At 41.6% G+C, this 17,883-nt stretch overlaps 1 protein-coding gene across 1 annotated transcript; it reads left to right on the plus strand.

Annotated features, from left to right (window-relative positions):
* Nucleotides 1–14,823: 14,823 nt before the first annotated feature.
* Nucleotides 14,824–16,898, plus strand: LOC103655282 (uncharacterized). The gene is made up of 5 exons (XM_020552068.1): nucleotides 14,824–15,036; nucleotides 15,935–16,034; nucleotides 16,128–16,375; nucleotides 16,455–16,658; nucleotides 16,767–16,898. Exons 1-5 carry the CDS (start codon nucleotides 14,824–14,826, stop codon nucleotides 16,896–16,898), a joined length of 897 nt encoding a protein of 298 aa, XP_020407657.1.
* The last annotated feature ends 985 nt before the right edge of the window (nucleotides 16,899–17,883 follow it).

Raw genomic sequence — 17,883 nt, forward strand, 5'->3', positions numbered from 1 at the left:
ACCCAAAGTTCTTGTATCTAATGCCAAAGGACCCAAAACCATTTGGGTACCTAAAGTCAAGAACTAAACATGTTTTGTAGGTTTATGCATCCGGGGGCTCAAGTTGGATAATTGACAGCGGGTGCACAAACCACATGATAGGGGAGAAGAAGATGTTCTCCTCCTACGAGAAAAACCAAGATCCCCAACGAGCTATCACATTCGGGGATGGAAATCAAGGTTTGGTCAAAGGATTGGGTAAAATTGCTATATCTCCTGACCACTCTATTTCCAATGTTTTTCTTGTAGATTCATTAGATTACAATTTGCTTTCCGTTTCTCAATTATGCAAAATGGGCTACAACTGTCTTTTTACTGATGTAGGTGTCATCGTCTTTAGAAGAAGTGATGATTCAATAGCATTTAAGGGTGTGTTAGAGGGTCAGCTATACTTAGTAGATTTTGATAGAGCTGAACTCGACACATGCTTAATTGCTAAGACTAACATGGGTTGGCTCTGGCACCGCCGACTAGCACATGTTGGGATGAAGAATATTCATAAGCTTCTAAAGGGAGAGCACATTTTAGGATAAACAAATGTTCATTTTGAGAAAGACAGGATTTGTAGCGCATGCCAAGCAGGGAAGCAAGTTGGTGCCCATCATCCACACAAGCACATCATGACGACTGACAAGCCACTAGAGCTCCTACACATGGATTTATTTGGCCCGATAGCTTATATAAGCATCGGCGGGAGTAAGTACTGTCTAGTTATTGTGGATGACTATTCTCGCTTCACTTGGGTATTCTTTTTGCAGGAAAAATCTCATACCCAAGAGACCTTAAAAGGATTCTTGAGACGGGCTCAAAACGAGTTCGGCTTAAGGATCAAGAAAATTAGAAGCGACAACGGGACGGAGTTCAAGAACTCACAAATAGAAGGCTTCATTGAGGAGGAAGGCATCAAGCATGAGTTCTCTTCTCCCTACACGCCACAACAAAATGGTGTAGTGGAGAGGAAGAATCGAACTCTATTGGACATGGCAAGAACCATGCTTGATGAGTACAAAACTTCGGATCGGTTTTGGGCCGAGGCGGTCAACACCGCTTGCTACGCCATCAACCGATTATATCTACACCAAATCCTCAAGAAGACATCATACGAACTCCTAACCGGTAAAAAGCCCAATATTTCATATTTTAGAGTCTTTGGTAGAAAATATTTTATTCTTGTTAAAAGAGGTAGAAAATCTAAATTTGCTCCTAAGACTGTAGAAGGCTTTTTACTAGGATATGATTCAAACACAAGGGCATATAGAGTCTTTAACAAGTCCTCGGGACTGGTTGAAGTTTCTTGTGATGTTGTGTTTGATGAGACTAACGGCTCTCAAGTAGAGCAAGTTGATCTTTATGAGATAGGTGATGAAGAGGCTCCGTGCATTGCGCTAAGGAACATGTCCATTGGGGATGTGTGTCCTAAGGAATCCGAAGAGCCTCCAAATGCACAAGATCAACCATCCTCCTCCACGCAAGCATCTCCACCAACTCAAAATGAGGATGAAGCTCAAGTTGATGAAGTAGAAGATCAGGCAAATGAGCCACCTCATGATGACAGCAATGATCAAGGGGGAAATGCAAATGATCAAGACAACAAGGATGAAGAACCAAGGCCGCCACACCCAAGAGTCCACCAAGCAATCCAAAGAGATCACCCCGTCGACACCATCCTCGGCGATATTCATAAGGGGGTAACTACTAGATCTCGTGTTGCACATTTTTGTGAGCATTACTCTTTTGTTTCCTCTATTGAGCCACATAGGGTAGAGGAAGCATTACAAGATTCGGATTGGGTGGTGGCGATGCAAGAGGAGCTCAACAATTTCACTAGGAATGAGGTATGGCATTTAGTTCCACGTCCTAATCAAAATGTTGTAGGAACCAAGTGGTTCTTCCGCAACAAGCAAGATGAACATGGTGTGGTGACAAGGAACAAAGCTCGACTTGTGGTCAAGGGATACTCCCAAGTCAAAGGTTTGGATTTCGGTGAAACCTATGCACCTGTAGCTAGGCTTGAGTCAATTCGTATATTATTGGCCTATGCTACTTACCATGGCTTCAAGCTTTATCAAATGGACGTGAAAAGTGCCTTCCTCAATGGACCAATGAAGGAAGAGGTCTATGTTGACCAATCAAGGAAGAGGTCTATGTTTATAACCAATCAAAGCGCTTTATGGGCTCAAGCAAGCCCCAAGAGCATAGTATGAATGCCTTAGAGATTTCCTTATCACTAATGGATTCAAAGTCGGAAAGGCCGATCCTACTCTATTCACTAAAACTCTTGAAAATGACTTGTTTGTATGCCAAATTTATGTTGATGATATTATATTTGGGTCTACTAACGAGTCTGCATGTGAAGAATTTAGTAGGATCATGACACAAAAATTCGAGATGTCTATGATGGGGGAGTTGAAGTATTTCTTAGGATTTCAAGTGAAGCAACTCCAAGAGGGCACCTTCCTAAGCCAAACAAAGTATACTCAAGATATTCTAAGCAAGTTTGGGATGAAGGATGCCAAACCCATCAAGACACCCATGGGAACCATTGGGCATCTCGACCTCGACACGGAAGGTAAGTCCGTAGATCAAAAGGTATACCGGTCGATGAAAGGTTCTTTACTCTATTTATGTGCATCTCGACCGGATATTATGCTTTCCATATGCATGTGTGCAAGATTCCAAGCCGACCCTAAGGAAGCTCACCTTATGGCCGTAAAACGAATCTTGAGATATTTAGTTTATACTCCTAAGTTTGGGCTTTGATATCCTAGGGGATCCACATTTGATTTAATTGGTTATTCGGATGCCGATTGGGCAGGGTGTAAAATTAATAGAAAGAGCACATCGGGGACTTGCCAGTTCTTGGGAAGATCCTTGGTGTCTTGGGCTTCAAAGAAGCAAAATTCCGTAGCTCTTTCTACCGCTGAAGCCGAGTATATTGCCGCAGGACATTGTTGCGTGCAACTACTTTGGATGAGGCAAACCCTTAGGGACTACGGTTACAAATTAACCAAAGTTCCTCTTCTATGTGATAATGAGAGTGCAATACGCATGGCAGATAATCCCGTTGAGCATAGCCGCACTAAACACATAGCCATTCGGTATCATTTCTTAAGGGATCACCAACAAAAGGGAGATATCGAGATTGCATATATTAACACTAAAGATCAATTAGCCGATATCTTTACCAAGCCACTTGATGAACAAACTTTTAACAAACTTAGGCATGAGCTAAATATTCTTGATTCTAGGAACTTCTTTTGTTGATTTGCACACATAGCTCATTCATATACCTTTGATCATGTCTCTTTCATGTGCTATGACTAATGTGTTTTCAAGTGAATTTCAAAACAAGTCATAGGTGTATAATTGAAAGGGAATTGGAGTCTTCGGCGAAGAAAAAGGCTTCCACTCCGTAACTCATCCTTTGCCGTCGCTCCAAGCCATTTCTCCAACGTTGGTATAATCTTCACTCATATGTTTTATTTGCCAAAGGGGACAAAGTAGTAACAAGGGCTTATATTTCACTCAAAGTATCCGTTTTCGGCGATTCATGCCAAAGGGGGAGAAAGTATTAGCCCAAAGCAAAAGGACCGCACCACCACCTAATTTTAAAAAGAGTTTTTCTTCAATTGGTATGATTTGTCAAATTGGTATCTCATTGTGTTCAAAAAGGGGAGAGAGTAGTATTTTCAAAATCAAGATCTTAAAACCCTCTTGAACACTAAGAGGAGAATTTCATTAAGGGGGAGTTTTGTTTAAGTCAAAGGAAAAGCATTTGAAACAGGGGGAGAAAATTTCAAGTCTTGAAAATGCTTTGCAAAGTCCTATTCATTTACCTTTGACTATTTGCAAAAGAACTTTGAAAAGGATTTACAAAAGAATTTGCAAAAACAAAACATGTGGTGCAAGCATGGTCCAAAATGTTAAAAATAAAAGAAACAATCCATGCGTATTCTATAAGTATTTATATTGGCTCAATTCCAAGTAACCTTTTCACTTACATTATGCAAACTAGTTCAATTATGCACTTCCACATTTGCTTTGGTTTGTGTTGGCATCAATCACCAAAAAGGGGGAGATTGAAAGGGAATTAGGCTTACACCTATTTCCTAATTGATTTTGGTGGTTGAATTGCCCAACACAAATAATTGGACTAACTAGTTTGCTCTAGTGTATAAGTTATACAGGTGCCAAAGGTTCACACTTAGCCAATAAAAAGACCAAGAAATGGGTTCAACAAAAAGAGCAAGGGATAACCGAAGGCAGCCCTGGTCTGGCGCACCGGACTGTCCGTTGCACCAGAGGACTCCAAGCCAAACTTCGCACCTTCGGGAATTTTCAGAGGCGCTTCGCTATAATTCACCGGACATGTCCGGTGCTCCAGAGGAGAGCGACTCTGAACTCGCCTGCTTCGGATTTCTGCTCCACTATAATTCACCAGACTGTCCGGTGAGCCAGCGGAGCAACGGCTACTTCGCGCCAACGGTCGACTGCAACGCATTTAATGCGCGCCAGCGCGCGCAGAGGAGCAGAGCACGCGCGGGTGGCACACCGGATTGTCTACAGGACTTGTCTGGTGCACCACCGGACTGCCAGGCGGGCCCACACGTCAGAGCTCCAACGGTCGGAACCCAACGGCCTGGTGACGTGGCTGGCGCACCGGACAGTGTCCGGTGCGCCATGCGACAGCAGCCTCCACCAAACGGCTAGTTTGGTAGTTGGGGTTATAAATACCCCCAACCACCCCACATTCAAGTCATCCAAGTTTTCCACCTTCCAACTACTTACAAGAGCTCTAGCATTCAATTCTAGACACACTCAAGTGATCAAGTCCTCTCCAAATTCCACAAAAGCTTTAGTGTTAAGTGAGAGAGATTTGCTTGTGTTCTTTCGAGCTATTGCGCTTGGATTGCTTCCTTCTTTCATTCTTTCTTGCGATCATCTCATTTGTAAGCAAGGCAAGAGACACCAATTGTGTGGTGGTCCTTGCGGGAAGTTTGATTCCCAATTGATTTGAGAAGAGAAGCTCACTCGGTCCGAGGGACCGTTTGAGAGAGGGAAAGGGTTGAAAGAGACCCGGTCTTTGTGACCACCTCAACGGGGAGTAGGTTTGCGAGAACCGAACCTCGGTAAAACACATCCGCGTGTCACACTCTTTATTTGCTTGCGATTTGTTTTGCACCCTCTCTCGCGGACTTGATTATATTTCTAACGCTAACCCGGCTTGTAGTTGTGATTAATTTTGTAAATTTCAGTTTCGCCCTATTCACCCCCCTCTAGGCGACTTTCAGCGTCCCAATGCCATCTTCTGGCATGGGACAGAGGGGTTAGTTAGTGTTGGGTCTATGCTTCGTCGCCGAAGGTCTTATAGGAAGAAGCGGTCTTCGGCTGAAGCTGTTTGTATAAGATGGCCGAAGGTTCCTCTTCGTGAAGCTTCGGTATTACAAACCGACTTAAAGATAGAATGACCTCTTAGTCCATAAAGGTCTGAGTCAATGTTGTAAGCTTTTATAAGGGGCATACTTGTAATTCCTCACAGGCTGCGTCCTGTGCCTATAAATAGTGAACAATATTCCTTTACTGTTCACGCTTTTTGGAAAATTGCAATCGCATCTTCCGGGAACCAACCTTTGCCAAGGCAGAGGTATTATTTCGTTCAATGATTCAATATATTAAGTAAATATAATATAATTCGTCTATGATCTATTTACTCTTTTATATCCTTTGTCTTATGTTATCTTATACAATCTATTGAAATTTTATTACGAAGACTTGAGCTTCGTAATTATATTCTCATCAACCTTCGTCCAAGGCTCATTATCCCTAAGGGAATAATGTTTCATGGACGAAGGACGTTAACATTTAACATTTTATGTTGCCTTGTTCTTAATTCATAGCATTTGAGAACAAGTCCCCAACAGTTAGGAACATTTTTGTTAATGGGGCCATTAGGATTTGAGTTAGGGATCAAGGTGAACACGCTTGTTCTTTGGCTCAAGGTCTAAAATTCAGAATTCTGAAATTCAGAATTTCCTATTGAGTCCCCACATGAGAAGCTTGCTTGGGGTTTTATTTGAATTATTTTGGCCAAGCTTCCTGAATCTTTATTGTTGCTTATTAAATATACTTCAATGTTTATAATTGGCCCAAGCCATGATTCTAAATTTTTCATACCCTTTTCCCCATTCTCTTGAATTTTGTTCATAGGGCTCAATTAGGGTTTTTGTTGGGGTTGCACATTTTTGCCTTTTTGAAAACCCATTTGTTTTGATCATGATACTTTTAAGTATAGGCTTGGTGGATCCTTTATTCTTAAGTCAATTTGATGTTCATACTTAAATTTGGTTCACATAAGATGATGGTTCATGGGTTAGCACTTTGAGAGAAACCCTAGGTGACACTGGGGTGTCACACCGAGGCACGGCAGAATCTGCCGAAGCAGGTCCTCCATACTGCTTCGTGATACTCTCCATACATCCCAAAATATGTAGGCAACCAATAGCCTATGACTTCTGTAGCTTCAGCAAGTCACTCTCAAGCTTCTTGGGTTCAATTACCATCACCCCCACCAATGGCGCCTGCCCCAAGTCATGATCAGTAGCCAGAAGGGCATCTTCGGCCTCAACAACAACGTAACCTTCGGGAGCAGTCTGAAGCTCGCACAGTTAATAGTACTGTGTCCGAATCCAGGCACATCTACTGAAGATGACATAATGTTTTGGCCAAAAGAAAGCTCTGATTTATTCCATTTCTACTATTTTTTGCTTTTATATTTCTGTTGCAAAAGACAATACAGGAAGGTTTAACCTTCAACTCGATGTAATAAACATGTGGTTACACCATCGAGTGTGACAACCAAGTTACGAAGGTCCAAAGACGTTCCTAAGGGAGCGCAGAGTAAGTTACGAAGCTCCAAAGACGTTTCTAAGGGAGCGCAGAGTAAGTTACAAAGTTCCAAAGACATTCCTAAGGGGGCACGGAGTAAGTTCTGAAGCTCAAAAGTCGTTCCTAAGGGAATGCAGAGCTAAAGATACCACCTAAATCAAACATGAAGAAGCTCCAAAGTTGTTCCTAAGGGAATGCAGAGCTTAAATGCCACCTAAGTAAAAGGTGAATAAGCTTCAAAGTCGTTCCTAAGGGGATGCAGAGCTTAGCTCCAAAGTCGTTCCTAAGGGGATGCAGAGCTGAAATACCACCTAAGTAAAAGGTGAAGAGACTCCAAAGTCATTCCTAAGGGGATGCAGAGTCTGGGTGCGTATTCGCGTGGGTTTTTACCTTCGGCATAAACATCATTTTGCATCATATCATTATATCATATCGTATAGCATCGCATCATACATCATTTTGCATTAGCAAAAAGCCGTGGAGAAGAAGGAAAATTGCTCCTTCGAAGATACTTGTCGGATCATGAAAGAATGTGATGTAGCACAACATATGCCTTCGGTAGGAATATTGTATTACACGAAGCTAACCTTCGTCAACAGTGGCATAAGAAAAATTCTCTTCTTTATGAATCATTAAAAGAAGGGAAGGTGTTTTTTCACCAAAGGCTCAAAAACGGTACGTACAAAGATTTCATGCATCACAAAGAGATATATTACATTAATGTATCTACAAATACTTGATGTCTGTTTCTTACACAAGGCAACAACCATACACAAGCATTACATTTTGAAGCATACAAAAATTTAATCTTCCTTTAGCACTTTTTCAGCAGCTTCGTGTAATAGTCTGTCGACGACTTTGTCAACGACTTCATTAGAAATCTTCATTCTATCCAAAGTTTCTTTCATAACTGGGTCGGCTTCGGGATTGTACGGCTCTGGTGGTGGTGAAAGGCCAGTTGCAATAAAAATATGTTGGTGAGTTTTGAAGCTAGGAATATATAATGAAGCAAAACTTTAAATAAAAGTACCTATAATCATGGCGCACTCAGCAACTTCTTCAGCTTGTTTAGCCTCCTCTCAAGCGTCGTGAGATTCTTTCTCATTCTTTTTAATGGCTTCATCAGCCATCTCACGGCCGCCCTTCATCCACACATCGGAGTAGAATTTTCCGCCCAATGTAGAGGCCTCAGCCGAAGGGTCCTTAGTGTCGTCTGTTGAGAAAATAGATTCTGGCTGGGATGTGCCATTAACATGTTCACAGCCGGCCTTCTAAAAAATTATCGTGACCCCTCGGGCACCGGCGAAAGCATAGAAATCCCCACGATCGCTAAGTATTTCATAAAAAGCTTCGACCTCTTCGCCTATCCACTGGATAACCCCTTCGGGATCGCCGCGAATAAATTTTTGTTCCGAAGAGTATGCTCCTACCTTCGCAAAGCTATTTTTTAGCTTCTTTGCATATTCCAAGGATGTTTCGTAGCATCTCTCCTTGGAATCCCGAAGCTCTTCAATATTCTTTTGCACCCTTGATCTTTCCATTTCACTTATTTCTTGCTTCACCTTTGCAACTTCGAAATTTTCATTTATTTCTGCAAGCTTTTTCTTCGAACCTTCGACTTCAACTTTGTGGGCTTCAGTTTGAGCGCTAAGCTTGACTTCGCTAGCCTTCAACTTGTCCGCTAAAGAAAACAGTATTCTATCTTTCTCAAAAGCTTCATTCCTTATTGTGACGACCTCTAACCGAAGATTTCCAAGTGCTATTTTGCAGCTTTTGTCGTCTGCTTCCTTTTGAGCCCTTAAAGCTTTACTTAGAATTAAGCCCTAATAACAAAAAATATATGTGAGAACATAACAATAGCAAGAAAACCTACAAACATAGGTTACTTTACAACAAAAGTATATATACCTTTAAGCTTTTATAAGCAAGGCTATCTGCAAGATCATCCTTTGACATTGCAGATAGACCGAGCTCAAGCTTCGGGAATCCCAAGTTCCTCATCATTTCCCGACAAACGGATATCTCTTTATTGTCCGATAGGCAATAGAGGAAATCATATTCATCAGTGCCGCTGTATACCAAGGATCCTTGTGGGTACTTTAGATCCCTGGCATATTGTCTAGCTTCGGCAATCTGCTCTTCTGACAATTGCTTCCCTGAAGCATGTCGCACGATAAACTCCATCCCCTCGGCAGGTGCTTTGGTAGCAGGAGACACTTTCTCACGTACACTTTCTTTTTCCAAGGTTAGAGGAGCAGCCCCCAAAGGATGTGCTTCGGCAGGAACGGAGAGTCCAGCCTCAGAGGTAGCCTGCGCCATGTCAGCTTCGTCAGATTTTTCTAAGGCTTTGCCCTCTATGTTAGGCGCTGAAGCAGGAGTTGGTACTTTTACAAATTCCATGACAGCATCTAATACGCTGGCCATTCTCCTCTTCCTCAGAGTTGCTATAGGAATCTTTGATGTCTTCGGCAGCTCCATCTCTCCTAACGGACTCAGAACCTTTGGTTGCTCTGTCGCTTTCTTTAGTTCTGGCCCTTCGGCTGGTACTGTCTTAGCTTCAACAAAAGCGAAGCGACTTGGCTCAGATACGGAAGAAGACCCCTCAATAGGCCTCGGCACTTCGGCCGTTTGAATGCGCTTGGGGCGATGTGTTAAAACCTTAACTTTCTTTGACTTCGACGTGCTAGAAGTCGCCAGCAGTCTTTCTTTTCTTTCCTTCCTTTCGCGAAGGATAACAGTAATCTGGGTATACAAACCCGACGACATCAAATACTCTAATCAGCTTCTTCTTGCCTTGAGCCCCGAAGGCTGTTGTCATAGCATCATCTTCAGCCGTCGAGTAGGCACCAAGCAATCCATCACTGGTTGCTTCAATGGCATCTAGCCAGTCATCATTTGGCTCATCAAACTGGCTCCTGTATTTGAACATATATTTCAGGTAAATTAAACCACCTTCGCTAAACCCAGCAGCATCCTCCTTCGGCATCTCCCACCCACTTGCTAGTGACCACACTCTATAAGCAATGTGCTCCTAGATTAAGTCTCTGGTGCCTATGTAGGTGCATACTGTATTAAAAGCAGCCTGGCGGGCTTGTATATCATTCCCAAGGGCAATGGATGGCCTCCTAATGCCGAAGCGAGACCATATAGGACATTGAATAATCCCCTTAATATCTTCCCTTTCAACCAGGTCATTTTTTACATAGAACCACTCCTGCATCCAGGCCCCCGGTCGTCTCTTCTGAAATGTCGGAACTGGGTAGCTCACCCCAGAGCGAGGCATGAAGTTGTAGAAACCGAAGTTGTTGTGATATTGTTCCTTTCCGGTGGCCATCGTTTCATAGGATAACTCATGAATGTTACAGAAACATTTTGCATCTTGTTCCAATCCCTGGCTCCTCATGGCCCATATAAAAATCCACATCTTAATGATAGCTTCCTTATCGGTCACAATTTGAACAACACAACTTTCTCCAACATCTTTAACAACAACTTCCTTAATGCAATCACTACACCATGACACAATTTTAGCGTCAAACATCTGACGGTAAAAATAGACGTTTTGCGACAGACAGTGTGTCACAAAATATTACCATCACACTATCTGTCGGTAATTATTGTATTGGAGTCAACAAATCTGTCGGCAATAATGTCGAGTTATTGTGGCAGTCCATCTGTCGGTAAAACTGATTATGCGTGGCGCATAGTCTGTCGGAAAAAAGTAGCATCAGATCGTTTGTCGGTAAATGGATGTCATGATCCTATAGGAAAAAATAAACGAGCGTGAGTACGTATGTAGGAATCAGGAATCGAACCCGTGACCCTTTGCAAAAAGAGAAGACACAGAACCATTGAACTAGTGATGATTATTCAATCTGCTTTCGGTATTGTTTTTTATAAACATGTATACTTTAGTTATTGAAGGGCTACAATTTCATTGGATACAACACATCAGCCCAGTAAAAAACCTGGCGTCGTACGTGTCCCGCGCGACTCTAGCAACAGGCGGCGCCGATTAAGGTCGCGAGGCCTGCACGGACGACCAGGCGGCGGCGCTTGAGAGGGCCGAGGCCGGCGCGGGCGAGCAGGCCGGCGGGCGAGCAGACCGGCGCGCCGTCACCCGTGCGTGCGTCCCTAGACCTAACAGTAGCGACTGCGCCCCGGCGTGCAGGCTTCTTCATCACCTGCGACGGCGGCCGCGAGCACCAGGCCACCCGCGAGGCGCTCTCCCTCCTCGACTCCGTAAGCTGCTCCCCAGTTTTCCGCATCTCTGTGTTTGTCATTGGCCAGCATGTAGTGTGGCCGTTCCTTGCGATGCACGCCCGCTAGGTGTTGTCAAAGTATTCTTGTCCTTTCTTAGAGAAGCAACCTCTCTAGACTCCAGCGAAAGTTTCGCATGGGGAGATGTGATGGCTTGTGATGGCAGCAAAGTTTCGCATGAGAGACGCATGGTGTATGTATAGCGAGCAGGAAAAAACGTCCATGAAGCAGACCAACAAGAACTTTGCAGTGGCGGGAGGGAGACGAACCTGTTGTGGCGGCGGCGAGGAAGGCAATCTCCGATTGGCGGCAGTGAACAGGAAATCTCAACTCTGCGATGGAAAGACGTGTCGATGGATAGATTGCAGGGGCAATGTGGTCAGCTGAGAAGACGAAGGGAAAGGAGCAGGAGATAATTGAAATAATTTTAAAAAATATTAGACTGCTATTAAGAATGACAATATCACTTCTAAATACTATTAGTGAGACGATGGAGTTCAGAGTACTCTAATAGAGAAGCCTGTTAAAACAAATATTATAATAGCAAAAAAATCGAAGAAGACAACTGTTAGGCCCCGTTTGTTTAGTTGGAATGCCGGCGCGGGCGAGCAGGCGGTGGCGATTGAGAGGTAGCCTACTAGTGTTAGCTCCCTGAAATTTTGCTTGTGTGTTGGTTGCGATTGGATACCTGGTTTTACCATTATTAGTAGGGTTGTATAATGTGATGGAACTCCATCTCCGGCGCGGCGGCAACCAGCTGCCGAGGGAGGAGCCCTAGCGCGCGGAACAGTAGACGACGGCGCGCTATCGGTGACGGGGATACAGCGACATCATCCCCCTCGGCCCCTCCTCCATCTCCGGCGTGGCGGCGCCAGTAGCCGGCGTGCAGGTACGGGGTCGAGTCTCCGGTCTCCCTATTTTCTGTAGTGTGCTCTGTTGTAGTCTGTAGGCAGGCGCGAATTAGGATTTTGGATTGGGGGGGGGACAGGCCGAACAGCGGGACGGGGACGAGACCAATCCTTCGAATATCAACTATCAACATAAAAATGTCTAAAACAACATAGTGCAAAATGATGCAGCGCCAAGATATATAGAACTATTTAATGCCTTGACAAAAGTAAAAATATGCCAATATATGTTTTGAGATAAAAAGACACCTGTTCAATATGTTCCAGCTTCTATCCAATAAATTACATATTTATTAACTTGAATTTAGCTTTCCGAGAACTAGCAAGATCATAGGAATCAATGATGTCATCAGAACTGATAGTCGCAGCCAACTCTTTTTCAATGTAAACAACCAAGTAATCGCGGAGAAAGGCATCTCCAATTTTATTCATAGCTGAAAAAGCTCTTTTGGTGGTCGTTGTTGATACTGTAAGAGTTATGACTAATCTTAGCAACCTTTCCACCATTGGATAAGAAGCAATTTTACCTGTCTTAACTAGCCCACATGTCAAGTCAGCATGGACATCAGCAGCTACCAAAGTGCTAGAATCAACTGGCTTAAAGAAACGATGAAGTGTTGTTCTTGGTCTCTTTTGACTCTTCATATCTTTATTGAACTGAAATTGAAAGCTAAAATATTACCATCACACTATTTGTCACAAATTCGGCTTTTATCTTTGATACTTGTAATGATTCCCCCTTTTCCAGCCTTTTTGCACAAATATTGTGAAGCTGGGAAGGGTATATTTCATCTTATTATTTGTTAAGGTACAACATGGATAAAAGGTGGATGAATGAACCTAGGTATATTTCTGACAATGTTCTATAAACCATTATTTTGTAGTAATCACCTTTGACCAACATATCATTTTTGTACCTAATATTTATAGGCACACGAAGGTCTACATAGATGGGATAGCTGGATTTATTGAGTTTGCGTTTAGCAATTCTATAGGTGGAAATAGAATTCTATGTCCTTGTAGAAAATGTGTTAATTCTCTATGGAAAGATGAAAATGAAGTTCGTGCGCACTTGATATGTGATGGCTTTCAAGAGGGATACAAAAGGTGGACTTATCATGGAGAAACAGACTCTATGCCTATTAATAGTCATGACTATAGTGATATAGAGGCTGCAAACAATTCAGATGAAGATGACATAGCCAATTTGGTTCAAGACATGGCTGGTGGTCTAGATGATAAAGGGGATTTTGAAGTATCTGATGGTTTAGATGAAACTGATGTAGATTTATAAGCCATCAATCAGTTAGTGAAAGATAATACCCAAGAGCTATACCCAGGGTGTAAGAAGTTCTCAAAGTTGCATTTCTTAATAAGAATTCTTCATTTGAAATTGCTTGGAGGGTGGACAGATAAAAGTTTTGATATGCTACTAGATCTACTAATGGAGGCTTTCCCTGATGGCTTGGCATTGCCAAAAAATTTCAATGAAGCAAAGAAAGTAATTAAGTGTCTAGGACTTGGGTATATCAAAATTGATGCATGTGAAAATGATTGCATTTTGTTTAGGAAGGAGTATGCTAATTGTGATGCATGTCCCACATGTGAAAGGTCACGCTGGAAATCAAAAAGGAGAAGTTTAAATGGAAAACGTGTACACAAGGTTCCATGCAAAGTTCTTCGCTATTTTCCAATAAAAAGAAGGCTTCAGAGGTTATTTCTATCATCTAAGACAGCAAGTGACATGAGGTGGCACGATGAGGAGCGTATACAAGATGGATTACTAAGGCATCCTGCAGATTCACCTCTCTAGAAGGATTTTGACCAAAAGCACCCAGTGTTTGCTTCTGACAGTCGCAACATTAGACTTGCTTTAGCTACAGATGGTTTTAATCCGTTTAGGTCCATGAATGTTAGCTATAGCATTTGGCCTATTATTCTCATCCCATATAACTTTGCACCATGGTTGTGTATGAAGCAAACAAATTTCATTATCTCATTGCTGATTCCGGGCCGTAGATCTCCTGGTAGTGATATAGATGTTTATTTTGAGCCACTAATTGATGATCTGCTAGATATGTTTGTTGAAGGGGTGAGAACATACGATTCTGCAAAGCATGAGTATTTTCAATTACGTGCTGCAATAATATGGACCATATCTGATTATCCAGGCCTAGGGTACATTGCAGCATGTACTACATCAGGTGAAGTAGCATGTATTGAATGCCACTCATATACATGTTCTCTACGATTGAAACAAGGTACAAAAAATTGTTATATGGAACACCGTAGATTCCTGGGCCCAAACCATCCATATAGATTTGATCTAGATTCGTTTGATGGTAAAGTTGAGGACAGGCCAGCGCCTAGACCACTTTCTGGAGAGGAAGTTTTATTGCAAACAGAGAATATGCACACAGTGCATGGGAAAGGTTGCCAACATAAAAAGAAAGCAAAAAAGAAGGAAGGGGAGCCTACTATCATATGGAAAAGGAGGTCTATTTTTTTTAGGCTTCCATATTGGAAGGATTTAATGTTACGACATAATTTAGATGTCATGCATATCGAGAAGAATGTGTGTGATAACATTGTCAACACCCTCCTAGGCATTCAACGAAAGTCCAAGGATAACTTGAAATATCGTTTGGATCTTCAGTCCCTAGGCATTCGAACTGAGCTTCATCCTATTCCAGTGGGTGACAAGTTATATTTACCACCAGCATCATATACAATGAGTGCGTCCGAGAAGACGTTATTTTGTGAGGTACTGAAAGGAGTAAAATTTCCAGATGGATATGCATCAGATATAAGAAACAATGTGGATGTGAAGGAGAAGAAGCTTGTTGGGCTAATGAGCCATGATAACCATGTTTTGATACAGTATTTACTCCCACTTGCTGTGAGAAGGATTTTACCAGAAATAGTTAGTGCTGCACTTATTCGTGTGAGCAATTTTTTCAAGCAAATCTATTCGCCAGTTATTCGTATAAGCGATATGCATAAGCTAGAGTCAGAAATAGCTGAGACTCTAAGCATTCTTGAGACTATATTCTTGCCATCCTTTTTTGATATTATGGTACACTTAATGGTTCATCTCCCTACTCAAGTCAGAATTGCTGGCCCTGTTCAATTTCGTAATATGTACCCAGTGGAGAGGTAAATTTTAAAATATTTTAGCAATAAATTAAACTTAGTTTTACTCAAAGGAAGGTTTAACATATATGCCATTTCTGCTTTATAGCAGACCCATTCAGAACTACTTTATTGGGTAAGCTAGGGGGCAACAGAGAAATACTTCCTGGCAACTGAAAGCCTCCAGCAAAATCTGGTTCTGGTTGTTTCATATAACCGCCTTTACATGGTACATGTTGAGCATCACTACAACTGGCAACGCCCAATAGGTTTCCCACTTGATCATCAGCTGAAACATCACGTGTTGGAATGGCACGGCTGTTCTTGTGCGTTGTTCTAGACGTACGAGAAGGACGCAATCCACCAGGAAAAACAAACAAAGGGATTTCTTTTCTTTTTACATGGGACACTTCAATGTCCATTCCTTCTTTCCGGTGTTGATATGCACAAATAGTATTCTTAAACTCATTTACAATTCCCCTGATGTCGAATTGCTCAGTTTCTTGAGCTTGGGTAGTTTGTTTTCTCCAAAGACCCATGTTTGCCGTGTGGGTCAGCCATGCACTGCTGGCACTTAATATTACTGTTGTGTGGGTAGTTTATATTACAGCTATATTACTGCTTGAAATTTCTGCTGCTTCACTGGCAATTGGTTGACTGCTTTAATTTCTGAACCTTAAGTTTTAATGTTTTCATTTCTTTGAGTGTAGACAAGGACATTAGCAGCTTCAACTAATGGACCTACTTTGCGATCAAGGACTGAAAGGGATATTGTTGATGAAGAATCTGAAAACCCCATCAATGATGAAGGTAAAAATCAAACAAACTTTAAATTTATTGTAGCAATTTTGAAAATAGTTATGAACAAAGGTTTTCATCTGTTTTATCTCCTGTAATAAGCAGAGCAACCTATTGGGCATCGAAATATAAAGAAAGGAAGGGGCCCAACCTTGAAGAAGAACATATATTCAAGTAGTGGTGGGCCTAAAATCTGCATTACCCTTAATGAATATGGACAACTAGTTGGTAGGAACAGCAAAGAGTTTGGTAATTTCATAGGAACTTTGGTGAGGAAAAATATCCCGGTTTCTTGTGAGGATTGGAGACTAGTTGATTCTAAAAAGAAGTTTGAGTTATGGACAAAAGTGAAGGTAATCTGATTTAGTGAGATAATTTGTCTTAGCCTATTGTCAGTAGATTTGGTAAGCAACTACATTTTTGTTGAAACAGGAATACTATGAAGTGGATGAATCTGGTATAGATTATGTTATAACATCTGCAGCAAAAAAGTGGAGAGAGTTTAAGGCTGACCTAAAGAACAAATATTTTGATGAAACATTGAGTTTTGAAGAGCTTATTGCTAAAAGGGATGAAAGGGTGAAAGAATCTGATTGGGAGTGGTTGATAACTTATTGGATGTCTCCAGAAGCCGAGGTACATGCTGATTTGTTTTTAATTCTTTTTTGAGATATAAACCTTCATTAAACTTTTGTATTAATGAATTTGTATTATTGTTTTGATATATTCATATTTATGTTGTAGGTTCGTACAAACAGAGGTAAAGATAACCGTTCAAAGCTGACTATGTCGCATGCAGCTGGCAGCAAGAGTTATGCTCGTGTGGGGCATGAACTGGTAAAAAAAATTATAATCACTAGTTTGTATAATCATTAGTTTAATTTATGAAAAATCTAGTCAATTACTGGACCAAATCATTTTTTCTTGTAGGCCGAGCAACAAGGATGCCCTGCGAGAAGAGATGAAATATATGTTAGAACACACACGCGTAAGAACAAAGAAGGGGATATTGTGCCTCCACCTGGAGCAGAAATATTCATTGTGAGTACACATATTTTTGATTTATGTAATAATTAAAATATAAGTGAACAAAATATAACATATGTGTGGTCCTCTTAAGAATAAATTTGAAGAAGCTGTTGCTGAGAACCCAGAACTGAAGGACAGAAGTATTGAAGATGGTGATTTATATGCACATGTTTTTGGAGAGAAAGAACCAAGAGGTCGTATTCGTGGTTTAGGCTTAGGACCAACTCCACAAGATGTAGGCACCCCTGGAACTCAAATGAAAATATCAACAAAGCTTCAAATGGCATTGCAAGCTCATAGTCAGTCTGAGCAAGAGGTTAGAGCCTTAAGACAGGATATGAATCAAATGAAAGAAAAAATGGATCAAATTTATCAAATGATGGTAGCAGCTCAAGGGGTGAAACATATAGAAAGCCCATCACAACATGGGTCTAATTCTCGACAGGTGATATAATATTGCATATGTTTAGTCAGTGTAGCATATATCGAGCAGTTCGCCGTCTATCCAGTTAATTAGGCTTGTTTCCTTTATCTCACTAACACTTTTTCCCTTTTTATTTTTCTTTAGAACTCAAGGGTGCATCGGTCAGATGAGGTGGCACATGATTACAATGGTAATGACTATTCACAAAATATGGTTGAAGATGACTTGCAGCTTACTAGGCGAGTTGCAAGCACTGTGGGTCGTCTAAGGAATCGTGAAGATGTTAATACTATTGAAGAGCAAAGTCGCAGGCGAGACATTGCAACAATGGTACCTCAAAGAAATCATGGATCACCTTAAAATGCAGACGATAATCATGTAATTTCTCATCTATCACTTCATATTTAT

The sequence above is a fragment of the Zea mays genome, chromosome 4 (assembly GCF_902167145.1).
Source record: "Zea mays cultivar B73 chromosome 4, Zm-B73-REFERENCE-NAM-5.0, whole genome shotgun sequence".
In the NCBI taxonomy this organism is placed as follows: domain Eukaryota; kingdom Viridiplantae; phylum Streptophyta; class Magnoliopsida; order Poales; family Poaceae; genus Zea; species Zea mays.